Raw genomic sequence first — 15,296 nt, forward strand, 5'->3', positions numbered from 1 at the left:
GGTAGAGTGCTATGCTTGAGCCTGGGCTGAGTTCAAGCCCCAGGACTGGGGGAAAAAAAAATAAGAAAAGACTAGGTGCAGTCGCTCATGCCTGTAATCCTAGCTACTCAGAAGCCTGAGATCTGAGCATCGCAGTTCAAAGCCAGCCCGGGCACTAAAGTCCGTGAGACTCTTACCTCCAATTAACCACCAGAAAACCAGGAGTAACGTTATACGTTATGGTTCAAGGGGGTAGGGCAGTAACCTTGAGCTGAAGAGCTCAGGAATAGTGCCCCGGCCCAGAGTTCAAGCCCCACGACCAAAAAAAAAATTTTTTTTAATTAAATAACAATGCAATGACTGTGAATGCCAGAGGATCCTTTGGATTCCCAGACCTTGGTGATAGCCCAGTTTAATCATCTTAGCTCTGGATCTTTAGTGTCAAATCTGAAGGTTTGTCAGATATGGTAGTGCACACCTGTAATCCCAGCAATCAGGAGGTGGGAAAATCATGAGAGTTTTTTGTTTGTTTTTGTGTATTTGTTTTTGCTTTTAGTTTTTCTTTTTTGTGTATGTGTGGTCATGGGGCTTGAACTCTAAGCTTGTGCATTGTCCCTGAGCTCTTCAATTCAAGGCTACCACCCTTCCCCTTGAGCCACAGTGTCACTTCCCATTTTCTAGTGATTAACTGGAGATAAGAGTCTCACATTGTTTAGTGCCCAGGCTAGCAGTGAAACGATCCTCAGATCTTAGCCTCCTGAGTAGCCAGGATTACAGGTTTGAGGTACAATGCCCACCGTGAATCATGAGTTCTAAGCCAACCTAGCTATTAAGGAATACCCTATCTCAAAACAAAAACAAACTTTAAAAAGGCCAAAATTTCTTTAGCTTATCTAGACTCCATCTCCCTCTACAGGATCCTCAAGTGTTTTAGCCATTTTGTGTTTTTCTTCAGTCTGTCTTCCCCAAACTCAAAGCCCTATCAGCTTGGCCTTTGTGTTAATGGAGACCCCATCCTTTTTTCTGTAAATGCCATAGCTAGCCCCATCTTCTGGGAAGTTCTACCAAATCTCATGTAGCTCTGGGACTTAGAGCTCAATGATGGTAAAAACCTGACATTAATTACTATAAAGTACACGTTCATTGATATCTGAATCCTAAGATATGTAAGAATGCAGAGAAAGCTTCATGAAAAGAAAACAGATTTAAGGAACTAGAAAGGGCACAGAACAAAACCACATACTAGATTCCAGTTCTGAAACTTTTATTCTATTATTAGAAATAATCATCTGTATTAGTGGTACATAAAAGGAAAACTCTGTGCTTAGTTCTTTCGAAGTAGACGTGAGTATCTGTGCACAGCATCCACAAAGGCACCTACATGTTCTGGGTCCATGTCAGGATAAAGTCCATGGCCTAAGTTGGCAATGTAACGTTGTGGCCCAAAGTCATCCAGCATCTGCTGTACCAGCTGCCCAATCTCCTCCTAGGAGACCAAGATGGCACTGTCTGTATTGGGAGCAAGCCGCTGTCCTTCCTATATGTGATAGTGGCTCACAGATACGCAGGTATGCCTCCATACAATGCTGTTTAATCATTAACTTAACAGAATTTATGAGATGCCTTATATGGATCAGGCACTAAGAAAACAAATGAGTAAGAAAAATTGTTGGGGCCCAGAATGTGACCTAGTGGTAGAGTGCTTACCTAGCATGCACAAAGCTCTGGGTTTGATTCCTCAGTACCACATATACAGAAAAAGCTAGAAATGATTATGTGGCTCAAGTGGCAGAGAGCTAGCCTTGAGGAAAGCCCAAAGACAGTGCTCAGGCCCTGAGTTCACTCCCCAGGACTGGCAAAAAAAAATTATATATATATATCATCAGGAGTAGGAATATAGCTTAGTGGTAGAGTGCTTGCCTACCATGCATGAAGCCCTGGGTTTGATCCCTCAGTACGACATAAACAGAAAAGGCCAGAAGTGGCATTGTGGCTCAAGTATAGAGTGCTAGCCTTGAGCAAAAGAAGCTCAGGGACAGTGCCCAGGCCCTGAGTTCACGCCCCAGAACTGGCCAAAAAATGTGTGTGTGTGTGTGTGTGTGTGTGTGTGTGTGTGTGTATGCACATACACATATACACATATATATACAAATATAATCATAAAACTGTAATACAAAGACAAACGTGTTCATAGGAGCCTTATTTGTTACCTCAGAGGCATAGAGAGCACAGGGGTCCAGGTTGCCCTGCAAGGTCACAGTCTTCCCCACACGCTCCCTAAAAACAGAGCCAGGGCCGCGTTTCAGTAACTGCGTATTTAATAGCTACATCTCCTCTAACTCAACTTCTAACAGCCCCTCCATCACTCACCGGGCTTTCTTGGGGGTCATTGTCCAATCAAGCCCAACCACCTGGTAGCCAGCCTGGGCCAGCTCCTCTAAGGCAAAATGTCCATCCTTAGCAAAGATGATCTAGAGGGAAAAGAACATTTCAGGCTATGCCTTGGCTATACCCACTGTCTTTATTGACTGTGCTGCTGCTGCCCTCCAGTGGCAACTTCAGCCCATTTCAAGCATGCTCTAAAAGGTCAACAGACACAACTTGACTCAACTTTATCCCATTCCTCACCATGGGTACTGGTGCCAGGTCAGCCTTCTGCAGCCCAGCTTTTACTCTCTTTGCTATATCACGGATGTATGGCAGTGCAAACTTGTTAAAGAGCTGTGGGCCAAGATGTCCTGCATGGGACTCAAAGAGCTGTAATGCCTACAGTTAAAGGGTAGTAAAGAAAAAAAACAAAAACACTTCAGGCTACACATACAGAACATGCCTCGATTTTCCCCCAAATGACTTTAAATTCCGAATCTGCCTGACATAGAAATCTAGATAAAAAGTTTAGATTTCTCTGTATCTCAGAACTGGTTTTAGTCAGAACATTGGTCCCTTGCTTGGCTGCTCCAGCCAGATTATTGGAGGCGAGGCTAAGAGCCCTGGCCTCACTACTTTAGTAGACTATTGCTTCTATTTCTTATCATCAGGTCCATGCCTATCTGTCTTCACAACTCACCTGGGCACCAGCAGCCACTTGTCCTATTAGATATGGGACCAGAGCATCAGTGAGGATACGAAGCAGCTGGTGACTAGCCTGAGGTTTTTGATAGAGCCAGCGCTTGGCCTGAGCCATAGTGCTTGAGCCGCCTCCCTCAATCATGTATGTCATCAGGGTCCACTGCAGAAGGATACAAAGATGTGGAAAACAGTCTTTTTTTTTTCCTATCAGAGTAATTTCCTCATACTCCAGTTCTATCCCATATTACCGGGGCACCAGCAAACCCAATCAGTGGCACACGCCCAGCCAGCCGCTTTCGGGTAAGAGTGATGGCCTGGAACACGTAGCCTAGCTCAGTGGCCACTACTGCTGGATCCTGCAGACGTTCTAGATCCCGCTCTTCTCTTAATGGCTCTGGGAAGCTGGGTCCTTTGCCAGGTACCATGGTCACTTCCATGCCCAGTGCCTGGAAAGGAATAAAACATCTGTGTCCCCAGCCTAGAACTACATGTAGAAGGGTTCTGTTCAGCAATTGCCAAGAAAAAAAATGAAGAATAAAACTCAAGCACATCTTTTCAACCTCATAATAAAGTACTCAATTCCTTGAATTTCAGTAGGATGGCTAGTATTTCCAAGAATGTCTTTGTTCATTCGTTTGTTTTGTCTGGTCATGGGGCTTAAACTCAGAACCCAAGCACTGTCCTTCAGCTCTTTTCCTCAAGGCTAATGCTCTACCACTTTGAGCCAGTTTGCCACTTCCAGTTTTCTGGTAGTTAATTGTAGATAAGTGTCTCACGGGGCCAGAGCTGACCTTGAACTATGATCCTTAAATCTCAGCCTCCTAAGAAGCTGGGATTATAGGCATTAGTCACCAATGCCCAGCCTCCCCTCCGTTTTTTTTTTTTTTTAACTCAGTCCAGGATCACGTTTGAGTAACATACCTGAGGTACAACAAGAATGTCAGAGAAAATGATGGCAGCATCCAGAGGAAATCGTTGCAGTGGCTGTAGGAAACAGGAAACAGGTTCTAGGCTCTGGTTCTAGGTGGCAAGCTGAAGGAGTAAATCCCCCCCCCTCTTATATAAACCTCTCACCTGTAGAGTCAACTCACAGCAGGCCTCAGGAGAGCGACAGGTGCTAAAGAAGTCCTGGTTAGCCCTAGTTTCCCTAAATTCTGCAGACCAAGGAGAAGATAGAGCTCAGGGGTGAGGCCTAAGAGCCCTGTCTGCCTCTGGAAAACTTTCACCCTCCAGAGTTTTGCCTAGGCTATGGGGCATAAACTCTGACCTGGTAGGTAGCGGCCTGCCTGCCGCATGCACCAAACGGGAGTATAGTCTGTTTCTTCTCCCCAGGCTGCACGCAGGAATGTGTCATTCTTCAGCTCGGGAAAACCCTGGGGTCTGACAATCAGGTGCGGGTGGAGGTAAAGATAAGTGTCAGTATGCTAGGCTGGGGGGTTGGAAAGGCACAGGTTCTTGAGGCAGATTCCCTCTAGGACCATTATCTTCCTCCTCCAGACCAGCTCTCAAGCTGTGGCTCCCCACCCATTCCACCTCCTATCGGGTAGGTGGTGCACAAAACTAGAAGGGCCGGTGTTGGGGCCTCTTCCCCAGTTCAAACTGGAAGGACCTGGGGAAGGGAGAGGGGAAGAGATGGAAGACCAGTAAGAATAATTTGGGAAAAGCCGGTCACTCAAGTAGCGAATCTCAAAGAAGAATAAGAGTTGACCGTCCCAGAATAAAGATGTTCCTTAGAAATGGCAGGGTATCCCATGAAAGAATGTCTAGGGAGCGCAGTCCAGCAGGGCAGTCCTGGAATGAGGGTCTCAGGAATCCACGATAGGACGATTCGGGATTCCAGCGACGGGCTGATATTGGGAGAGCTCCACGAAAATGGTGAGTCAGGGGGATCCCTAAACTGGAGGAGTTAGATCAGAAATCCCGCTAGCCAGACCCCTCTCGGAGAACTCACCCTGACCCGTTGGCCTCCATGGTGAAATGTAACTGCGAAGACAGCGCTCCGCTTTTAAGCCTGCCCCCAGCCCAGACTCCGCCCCTTCCTGGCCGGTTCTGCGGACACGCCTTGCTGAGAGCCACGTGACTGGGTCAGGGTGACAGCTCAGGGGCTGTCTGCGCAGTTGCCGGTAGGACCCCGACTATTTTTTACCGTAAAGTTCAGTGTTGCGGCGCAGAAACAAACGCTCCGCAGAAATAACTTCGTTATTAATTACACTGTAAATCGGCATGCAGAATTCCTTGTCATGGGACAGTCTAAGAATTCCAGAGGCTTGGCCCAAGAATCTCGTCACATATACTCTCCTAATGATTTTAGCAATCTTATCCAGTAGGCATTCAGCAAATGATAGAAAAATGTTGTAGGGGGAAGGCGGGGAGCGTGGCCTAAAGCCGGATGTAGTGTTGTGGCTCAAGCTCTATCCTTAAGAAAGCCCGAGGGCCAGTGCCTAGGCCCTGAGTTCAAGCCCCAGGACTGGATTTAAAAAAAAAAAAAAAAGTTGTATGGGGAACTGAAATTTGTTATACTATGTATTACCTACTAAGAACTAGAACTATAATAGATACACGGTGTGCTGAGCAAACCTGCCTCAGCATCTAATGAAGTACAGACTGCTCAGCCAACCTAATGGAGAAATAAATCGGCAAACGTTAAAGTAGATAAAGATTATCAATATTCTTCCAAGCATTTTAGTAACATGCTCCTAGGATATCTAATGTATTTTAGAATATTTCTATGATTTTTTGGAAGGAAAAGGCAAAAAGCTCATGTAATAATCCAGTTTATTTGATGGGGTGGTTGGTTTGAACGAGGGTAGTAGCAGTGGAGGTAAAATGATAGCAGTGTTGGGCACCAGTGGCTCACGCCTGTAATCCTAGTTACTCTGCTTACAATCACAGTTCAAAGCCAGCCAGGACAGGAAAGTCCATGAGACTCTTATCTCCAGTTAACCACCAGAAAACCAGAAGTGCCACTGTGACTCAAAGTGGTAGAATACTACTAGCCTTTCGCTAAAAAGCTCGGGAACAGCACCTATGCCCTGAGTTCAAGCCCCGTGATTGATCAAAATAATAATAATAATAATAATAATAATAATAATAATAATAATAATAATGATAGCAGTGAGCAGGTTGTAGCCCACACCTACTTGTCCAGTATTCGGGAAGCAGAGGTACCAGCCTGGCCTACTACACAGAAAGGCCCTGTATGTAGTGTGTGGGGGGGGGGGGCGGAGAGAAAGAGAGAGAAAGAGAGAGAGAGAGAGAGAGAGAGCACGAGCTCAGTAACAGTAATAATGGGAATGGAAAATGAGTATTGTAAATTGATCAAATAAAATCCACCAATCTTGGGCTTCGTTGGGGGGAAAGGCGCACAGAGGTAGATTTAATCGTTGATTTAATCGTGTTCTACTCGGCAGAAGTGGAGTGTGCGCTTAATCCAGAACATACGGTAAAGGTTGGCGCAGGCGGGGCTGGGCGCGGTGGGAAGCTGGGCTCCCTCTCGGGACCGCGGCTCCCGGCGGTGGGTTGCCCCTTGGTCTCCCCCCAGCGACTCCTTCGCCATGGCCGGCCCGGGTCCCGGCGCGGCGCTGGAGTCTCCGCGGCAGCTGCTGGGCCGCATTCGCTTCTTGGCGGAGGCAGCGCGGAGCCTCCGCGCCGGGCGGCCGCTGCCGGCGGCGCTGGCTTTCGTGCCACGAGAAGTGCTCTACAAGCTCTACAAGGACCCCGCGGGACCGTCGCGCGTGCTGCTGCCGGTGTGGGAGGCAGAGGGCCTGGGGCTGCGTGTGGGCGCCGCGGGCCCAGCCCCCGGGGCCGGCTCTGGGCCCCTTCGTGCTGCGAGGGACAGCATCGAGCTCCGGCGCGGTGCCTGCGTGCGAACCACCGGCGAGGAGCTGTGCAACGGCCACGGGCTCTGGGTGAAGCTGACTAAGGTGCGCTGTAGCTTCCGGGACCCCGCGAAGACCCTGGGACCCCAGGGGAGTTCCCGGCTGCTCCCTTTCCCTGCCCTATCTTGAGCTGACATTGCATTTGGTGCCCTTTGCCCCTGGGCCGTGCCCGTCGGGCGCCTCCCTGCAGGAGCAGCTGGCGGAACACCTGGGTGACTGCGGGTTGGATGAAGGCTGGCTTTTGGTGTGCCGCCCGGCGGAGGGCGGGGCCCGCCTCGTCCCCATAGACACTCCTGACCACCTCCAGCGGCAGCAGCAGCTCTTTGGCGTGGACTACCGGCCGGTGCTCAGGTCCTGCAACGGATGCAAGAGGGGTTTGCTGTCAGATGGTGGGGCAATGGGGGTTTCCGAACCCATTGTGTGGTGGGGGCGTACTATTAGAACGAAGGCAGGGTTAAGAGCAGAAAGAGACAAAACCTGAAGGAGGCTGGAGGTGAACTTCTAGAGGCTTGGGGCTAGAGTTCAGGAGAATGCTCTAGGTCTTGAAGGGGATATGGGGAGGCCGACTGATGCCCCCCACCCTCAACAAACTATTCCCCATTTCTATTCTCACAGATGGGAACAGGTGGTGGACCTGACATATTCACATCGCCTGGGATCAAAGCCTCAGCCGGCAGAGGCTTACCCAGAAGCTGTTCAAAGGCTACTGTGAGTGAGCTGGGATGAGATGGGTGGGGAGAGCTCCAGCTCTGAGTCCGATCTAATTAAGGGCTTGGAATTACTTTAGCTATGTGCCCCCAACATGGACCTACGAGTGTGACGAAGACCTGATCCACTTCTTGTATGACCACCTGGGCAAGGAGGATGAGAACCTGGGTAGTGTGAAGCAGTATGTGGAGAGCATAGATGTTTCCTCCTATACGGTGGGTGCTGGGATTCTTCCTGCCTGAAGCAAGATGTAGCCACACCCCTTAAAGCAAGAACCAAAATTCCATCTCCAAACCCGTGCCAAACCAAAAGTCCTGCAGGCCACACTTAGTCCAGCTCCACTTGTCCAGTCCAACTTGGACATTCTATAGAAAACCCCAGACATTCTCCAAGCCCACCCCCATGCTCACCTTTTAGCCCAACTCTACCGCATTATGCCCCTTGACCTAAAGCACATGCCAGAGTAAAGGTGAGGATAACCTCTGACTCCACCTCCCTGTTCCTCTCTAGGAGGAGTTCAATGTGTCCTGTCTGACAGACAGCAATGCAGATACCTACTGGGAAAGCGATGGGTCTCAGTGCCAGCACTGGGTACGACTTACCATGAAGAAGGGCACGATTGTAAAGTTAGTAAGCTCTGGTCAGGACAGGGTGGGTGAGCTGTATGCCTGTGGATGCACAGAAATGTACCCAGGTGTATTTTCTCACCCCTCAGGAAGCTGCTGCTCACAGTTGATACCACAGATGACAACTTTATGCCTAAGCGAGTGGTGGTGTACGGAGGTGAAGGAGACAATCTTAAGAAGCTGAGTGACGTGAGCATTGACGAGTGAGCAAGCTGGCCTGGGGTGGGAGATTGGGGTATGATCTTAGCAATGGGACCAGGCCTAGCTTGGAAGCTTAAATTTTGGTGGGACCTCAGCAAGGCCTGAGGAAGAGGTAGCTGAAGTGCTTCACACCTGTCTCCTCAGGACGTTGATTGGAGATGTCTGTGTCTTGGAGGACATGACAGTTCACCTACCTATCATTGAGATCCGTATTGTGGAGTGCCGAGGTAGGGCTTCCGTCTGTAAGAAGGAAAAGGGAGCCTACGATAGGAGTGAGGCAGGTGACATTGAGTGTGAAAGGAAGGGGATGGACTTAGAGGGAGGATGTCAATTTTAGCTAACTAACTCGAGGATTTAAGGCCTAGGACCTAACCTAGTGGGAGACAGAAGTTAGGGTTATATGAAAAAACTAAATTGGGATCCACAGGCATCCAGTAGTATAGAGGTAGACAGAGGAACCAGCAGCAGGTATGTAGATATCAGATAAGAGAATGTGATTCCAAAGATCTTAAGTTTCTAGGAGCTAAGAATGACAAAAAGCTTAGCATTAAATAGCCATGTCTGAGGATGAAAAAAAAAAAAAAGAGCAGCAGATGCAGTAAATGACCTTACACTGATCTCTCCCCCTCAGATGATGGGATTGACGTTCGCCTACGAGGGGTCAAGATCAAGTCATCTAGACAGCGGGAATTAGGGCTAAATGCAGACCTGTTCCAGCCAGCCAGTCTAGTGCGATACCCACGCCTGGAAGGCACTGATCCAGAAGTACTGTACCGCAGAGCTGTTCTCCTGCAGAGGTGGCTATGGTCCTGGGCCTACAAGCCCCTCTCCTTTCCTCCATCCCTGAGTCATGTGCATCAGCACAGAGGAGGCCCCAGGGTCTTATAGTATAAGTTATTCTGCTTCCAGAAGGATCAGAGCAGCCCCTGGGCCCTACTGTCTGACACAATGTGTTGGGAAATTGGGGATCTTGCATCTTACATGCCAAACTCTTTAGATGCAGTTGTCTTTACCTACTATCTCAGATTCATCAAGATCCTAGACAGTGTCCTGCACCATCTAGTACCGGCATGGGACCATACTCTAGGCACCTTCAGTGAGATTAAGGTGAGTCTGGCCTCTCTGGTACTAGTCTGGGCAGTAGGCTTCTCCTTCCTGATAACCTAGTTTACTTTTCAACAGAGGTCCTAAAACCTACTCTGGGGCTAGAGATTTACCGACCTTGGGAACTGGGAAGAAAGCCAGAAACAAGTGATCAAAGTTTAGTATTTTGGGGAATGGTGAGGGCTATTTCCAAAATGAATGTGTGGAATATGTAAGAGCAGTAGGAAGAGAGATGACATCCTAGCCAGAGAAGCTTGCATGAAAGGGTCACCCTGGACACTTCCAGAAGCTGCGTATGACTTGAGAAAAGTATACAGATAGATGTGAGTATGGATGAATACACAATGAAGCTGGAAGAGTAAGCAAAAAGCAGGTTTGCTTAACCAAAGATCCTGAGGGCCAAGCTGAAAAGCCAGGGATTTTTGTCCCAAGTCAGTAGAGCAATAAGAAAAGTTATGAAGTAATAATACTATTTGTTTGAGAAAGCTGCTCCTGGCTGGGAGTATGGCCTAATGGTAGAGTGCTTGCCTAGCATGCATAAAGACCCAGGTTCAATTCCTCAGCACCACATCCAGAGAAAAAGCCAGAAGTGGTGCTATGGCTCAAGTGGCAGAGCTCTAGCCTTGAGAAAGCCCAAAGACAGTACTCAGTTCAAGCCCCAGGACTGGCAAAAAAAAGAAAGAAGGAAATAAATAAAGGAAGGAAGCAAGCAAGCAACCAGCAAGATCCCCCTGGTAGTTTCACTAAGAAAGGGACTGGGGCTGGGCCCCAGTGGCTTACACCTATAATGGTTGCTACTCAGGAGACTGAGATCTGAGGATTATGGTTCGAAGCCAGCCTGGGGAGAAAAGCCCATGAGACTTTTATCTCCAGTTAACCACCAGAAAACCAGAAGTAGTACAGTAGCTCAAATTGGTAGAGCACTAGCCTTGAGCAAAAGAGCTCAAGGACAGTGCCCAGGCACTGAATTCAAGCCCCAGTACTAAGAAGGAAGGAAGAAGGGGGGCAGCGGGGGGGAGGACTTGGAATGGTAGAATTGGATCCAGGTATAGAGGAAAGTTCCAGGGCTTGAACAAACACCGACTGTCCACTGATCCTGCTCTGGCCATCTGTCATCACCAGCAAGTGAAACAGTTCCTACTACTATCACGCCAGCGGCCCAGTCTGGTAACACAGTGCCTGCGTGACTCAGAGAGCAGCAAGCCCAGCTTCATGCCTCGCCTATATATCAATAGACGCCTTGCCATGGAACATCGTGCCTGTCCCTCGAGGGACCCTGCCTGCAAGAATGCAGTCTTCACCCAGGTCTGGACCACCCGAGTTAGACTGGGGGAGAGTCAGTAAAGGACCTAGGCAGCTAGTTTAAGAGGAACCTGAAGCCAGGTCTTTGAACAAGTATAGAGCCAGGTTTTAACACAAACCTGCCTAAAAGCACTTCCCCTTTTTCCATTCCCCAAGGTTTATGAAGGCCTCAAGCCCTCTGACAAGTATGAAAAGCCACTGGACTACAGGTAAGCCTTGAGGGTAAGAGACACAAGTATACATGGGGAACACACATAACACCCATACCCTGCTCCTGGCATCTTCACCATTACCACTCTGTTAACTCTTTTCCTGATAATCTCTGGGCTGATGAATTAGCCTAAAGACTGGTCCAACTTAATGACAGAGATCCACTCCCACTTACAGGTGGCCCATGCGCTATGACCAGTGGTGGGAATGTAAATTCATTGCAGAAGGCATCATTGACCAAGGTGAGGGCTTAAGGAAGGATGACACACAGCTGGCTTGTTGCCTTATAGAGTACTAAGGACTCTGGGGAGCCTGGTTATAACCCCCACCATGGGGGATAGGCTGTTGTGTGTGTGTCCAGCTAAGGTCTCCCTCATTTCAGGGGGTGGCTTCCGAGACAGCCTGGCAGATATGTCAGAAGAGTTGTGCCCTAGCTCAGCTGACACCCCTGTGCCTCTGCCCTTCTTTGTGAGAACAGCCAACCAGGTAATCTTCCTCCAAATCCCACCCCCACATTTCTGCTATTCCGTCTCTGCAAATCTTCAGGTGCCAGATTGAGTTGGAGAAGGAGCAGAGGAGGTTATAGGATATCTAGGGCAACTCAGGCAGACAGGGAGAAGAGGAACTTTCCTCTTTGGGGGGAAACTTTTGGTATGCCTTGGGTCGGAAAGTAGAGTCTACCCAATACTGTGCTGATAGTTTTGTCTCTGGACAGGGCAATGGGACTGGTGAGGCCCGGGATATGTATGTACCCAATCCCTCCTGTCAAGATTTTGCCAAGTATGAGTGGATTGGACAGCTGATGGGGGCAGCCCTTCGGGGCAAGGAGTTTCTGGTGAGTAGCCTGATCTTTAGATCAGCCCTGCCTGAACCCTGAAAGAAAGGGGCCAGAAAATTTGGCAGCTCAGGAGGAGAAGACAGTACTGACTGTTTACCGCCCAGGTTCTGGCTCTGCCTGGGTTCGTGTGGAAGCAGCTGTCTGGTGAGGAGGTGAGCTGGAGCAAGGACTTCCCAGCTGTGGACTCTGTGCTGGTGAGTAGGACTGGAACCAGTGTTTCTGATCCCCAGACCTTAAAACTTGGTACTCCCCCAGGACTTTTCTGCACTCTACCCTCTTCTGCTATACCCATGCTCCTCTGCATTCCCATATACTACCAAGATTTTGGTTACTAAATAACTATATAACTAAAATTAAATAGCTCCTAAAATCTTGACCTCCAGCTCCTGGGACATCACCTGCATCCTGGACATTCACCTCAAGATGGCGCACTTGAGGCTCAGGATTAACACTTTCCCCTTATCAATTGACTCCTGGCTTCCTCACTGTTCTGAACACCATTGTTACCCTTCTTCATGCCACAGCCCACAGTGTAATTCTTCACTCCTTCCTCATCCCCACATTGTGCTAGGTCTCCCTCTAGAATATTTTTCTTTCTCTCATCTGACTACCATGCTCCTGGTTCAGGCCACCTATCCTTCTACCCTAAACATTGCAAAAGCTAGTACTTTTTCTCTCCTTGTTTAAATTCTTTGACAGCTCTGCCCAGAGCTTGGGACAGAGCAGGCTCTGTAAAGGCTTTACATGATCCCTGTATCTCTCGCTAAAGATAGGGTCATATTTGGGCTCCATCCAAACCTTTCTCCGGCCTTTTGCTTTCAGCTTTATCTAAGATATTTTCTCCCCTGAGTTCCCTTATAGCACAGCCAATTCCAAATCATCATTTAGGTGTCAACTCAAGTACAGGTGTCCTCCCTAGCTTCCATGGCTGCTTAGGTGTTAGGTGTTACTGTAGTTTTTCTAAAACCCTGTATCAGTCTCCTCATTCCCCATTGCCTGCCTGTGGACTCCCTTGACTGTTGCCTCTCTGTTTACCCATGAACATCTTGAGGAAAGACAGAATGTCTCTCCCAATGAAACGTTGACTGCCCTTCCTTACCCCAATCCCCAGGTGAAGCTCCTGGAAGTGATGGAAGGAATGGATAAGGAGACATTTGAGTTCAAGTTTGGGAAGGAATTAACATTCACCACCGTACTGAGTGACCAACAGGTTGTAGAGCTGATTCCTGGGGGCACAGGCATCGTGGTGGGATATGAAGACCGTTCTCGTTTCATCCAACTGGTGCAGAAGGCACGGCTAGAGGAGAGCAAGGAGCAGGTAGTAGCCAGAGGCCAGTAGAGCAGAGAACTTCACACCATCCCAAGCCTCAGGCCCTAATTACCAAAGCCCGGGCTAGTAGGCCAACAGTACCAGTCCTAAGAACTCAGGCCCCTACCATAACTGTGTCCCACAATACAGAGATGCCCCCAGCGTAAGCAGAGAATGGCACCCTTTCTCCAAGTTCAGCCTTGCTCCTTTTTCCCCAGGTGGCAGCCATGCAAGCAGGCCTGCTAAAGGTTGTGCCACAAGCTGTGCTGGACTTGCTGACCTGGCAAGAGTTAGAGAAGAAGGTGTGTGGGGACCCAGAGGTCACTGTGGATGCGCTGCGCAAGCTCAGTGAGTTCCAGGCAGTGGGGAGGTAACGCTTACTGGATGACTAAAGGACTAGGTTGGGTGATACCTAAGAATGAATTCTGGCCTTGTCCCCTTCAGCTCGGTTTGAGGACTTTGAGCCATCTGATACCCGTGTGCAGTATTTCTGGGAGGCGCTGAACAATTTCACCAATGGTCAGTGGAGGAGGGCAGCATGGACTCTGTCTTTGGGATGCAGTTAGGGTGGAAGTTATCTAACCTACCTCACCATCAGGGCCAGCTGATTTCCTTCTTTTCCACCCAGAGGACCGGAGCCGCTTCCTACGCTTTGTCACAGGCCGCAGTCGCCTTCCAGCACGGATCTACATCTATCCAGACAAGCTAGGGTGAGTATAAGTGCAGCAAGGAGGACCAAAAGGGCCCCCCGACAAACTTGCCTCTACAGATCTTCCTAATCCATGGCCCCTCAACACCCCCCAGCTATGAGACCACAGATGCGCTGCCCGAGTCTTCCACCTGCTCCAGCACCCTCTTCCTACCACACTATGTCAGGTGAGTTTTCCTAGGCTCAGGCCTAAATGCCCAAACTGGAGGCTCCTTTGTTCTTGGGAGGGGGGCGAAGGGGCCTGACTGAGTCCTTGCCCCACAGCGCCAAGGTGTGCGAAGAGAAGCTCCGTTATGCTGCCTACAATTGTGTGGCCATCGACACCGACATGAGCCCCTGGGAGGAGTGAGGCAGTGCCCACTTCCCAGAAATGAACACACCTGTCCTGCCCAGCTGCGGCTCTGTGCTCCATGCTGAGCTGATGTGTTAAGACACCCACAGGGTAACGCAGAGCACCTGCTGCTCCTGTGTGCTTGGAGCCAGGGCAGTAAGTGGACAGTGGTCCAGCCCTCCTCGTGCTAAGGCTTGCTTCCTGAGAAAGAGGGAATCTTCCACAAGCCCAGCACAGCTGCCAGGCCTGAGCTACTTGAAGGGGGCCAGTCTGCTCCTCACACCATGGACTTTGATTCCAATTTCTGTTTTTCCTCTTCTGACTTAGCCATGGCTCAAAGTTTTCAAAATGTTGGAGGGAAGGGTATTTTTCCCATCAAGCAAGAGGCCATGGGTGGAAAGGCATGATGACCATCCTCTCTGGTCATCTACCACAAAAGAGGACCAGAGGAGCATCCCCACCCTCACATTCTGGCCTCTCACTCCTGTCCCTCCATGCCAGAGCTGTGAGCTTTGTCCATCTTTACTGACAGAGTGCCACTTCCTGGCTCAGAACTTCCATCTACCCAACATCAGCTCTTTACTATATTCACTCCATATCCACCACTGTTGCAGCATCGCCAACCCACTCCCCATCTGTGGTTCACCCCAAGATTTTATGCAGATTAAAGATACTTAGGACCTCTCCAAGATTTTCTTTACCCTATAAAGCCTAGACGTTAAATTTGTTCTTAGGGCTATGTAAGCCCCTTACCAGTCCTCCCTGCCTTGAGAGCCTCCGTGACACTCCTTCAAAAGAAAGTCTTACACATGGGAAATTTGAATAAATGGATGAATTATTTCCTTCAGAATGTTTTTGGGCTCCTACGATCTGTGTTTATTGGGTTTCCTACTAGGATCAAAAAGAACCTGGATAGTTGGGCACTGGTGGCTCACTCCTGTAATCCTAGCTACGCAGAAGGCTGAGATCACCGTTAGAAGCCAGCTTGGGCAGGAAAGTCTGTGAGACTCTTATCTCCAGTTAATCAGAAAA

General features: G+C 49.1%; 2 protein-coding genes and 1 long non-coding RNA gene across 3 annotated transcripts in view; 1 reads left to right on the forward strand and 2 right to left on the reverse strand.

Moving 5' to 3' along the window:
* Positions 1-1,226: 1,226 nt before the first annotated feature.
* Positions 1,227-5,082, reverse strand: Urod (uroporphyrinogen decarboxylase). The gene is made up of 10 exons (XM_090334975.1): positions 5,000-5,082; positions 4,316-4,428; positions 4,123-4,202; positions 3,970-4,032; positions 3,297-3,494; positions 3,047-3,208; positions 2,608-2,745; positions 2,350-2,450; positions 2,190-2,256; positions 1,227-1,465 (listed from the first exon to the last, which is right to left on the reverse strand). Exons 1-10 carry the CDS (start codon positions 5,017-5,019, stop codon positions 1,304-1,306), a joined length of 1,104 nt encoding a protein of 367 aa, XP_090191101.1. The 5' UTR covers positions 5,020-5,082; the 3' UTR covers positions 1,227-1,303.
* A 1,494-nt stretch (positions 5,083-6,576) lies between these two features.
* Hectd3 (HECT domain E3 ubiquitin protein ligase 3) lies at positions 6,577-15,114 on the forward strand. The gene is made up of 21 exons (XM_090334976.1): positions 6,577-6,971; positions 7,117-7,277; positions 7,542-7,634; positions 7,714-7,849; positions 8,145-8,260; positions 8,350-8,463; positions 8,606-8,688; positions 9,093-9,258; positions 9,487-9,568; positions 10,688-10,870; positions 11,024-11,076; positions 11,255-11,319; positions 11,460-11,563; positions 11,793-11,912; positions 12,020-12,109; positions 13,027-13,233; positions 13,443-13,572; positions 13,669-13,743; positions 13,853-13,934; positions 14,029-14,100; positions 14,198-15,114. The coding sequence occupies exons 1-21, from the start codon at positions 6,603-6,605 to the stop codon at positions 14,280-14,282; spliced, it is 2,586 nt and encodes an 861-aa protein (XP_090191102.1). The 5' UTR covers positions 6,577-6,602; the 3' UTR covers positions 14,283-15,114.
* LOC150061930 (uncharacterized) overlaps positions 13,126-15,296 on the reverse strand; it is a 59,936-nt gene continuing 57,765 nt past the window's right edge. Inside the window, exons 4-5 of the long non-coding RNA XR_016535965.1 lie at positions 13,812-13,916; positions 13,126-13,212 (exon numbers count right to left, since the gene is read on the reverse strand). This is a non-coding gene — a long non-coding RNA (uncharacterized LOC150061930). The remainder of the gene's footprint in view (positions 13,213-13,811; positions 13,917-15,296) is intronic.

This window comes from Megascapheus bottae, chromosome 6 (genome assembly GCF_031878675.1).
Source record: "Megascapheus bottae isolate mThoBot1 chromosome 6, mThoBot2.hap1, whole genome shotgun sequence".
NCBI classification, from domain to species: Eukaryota; Metazoa; Chordata; class Mammalia; order Rodentia; family Geomyidae; genus Megascapheus; species Megascapheus bottae.

What these genes read in the sequence shown, in the direction of transcription:
- Urod (XM_090334975.1), bottom strand. Translation starts at nt 5,019, where the DNA reads ATGGAGGCCAACGGGTCAGG. An exon ending in ATGGAGGCCAACGGGTCAGG is followed by an intron (nt 4,429 to 4,999) that starts GTGAGTTCTCCG and finishes CCTGATTGTCAG; the next exon opens with ACCCCAGGGTTTTCCCGAGC. An exon ending in ACCTGGCACCAGTACCCATG is followed by an intron (nt 2,451 to 2,607) that starts GTGAGGAATGGG and finishes TTTTCCCTCTAG; the next exon opens with ATCATCTTTGCTAAGGATGG.
- Hectd3 (XM_090334976.1), top strand. Translation starts at nt 6,603, where the DNA reads ATGGCCGGCCCGGGTCCCGGCGCGGCGCTGGAGTCTCCGCGGCAGCTG. An exon ending in AGAGCTGTTCTCCTGCAGAG is followed by an intron (nt 9,259 to 9,486) that starts GTGGCTATGGTC and finishes CTACTATCTCAG; the next exon opens with ATTCATCAAGATCCTAGACA. An exon ending in GCACCTTCAGTGAGATTAAG is followed by an intron (nt 9,569 to 10,687) that starts GTGAGTCTGGCC and finishes TGTCATCACCAG; the next exon opens with CAAGTGAAACAGTTCCTACT.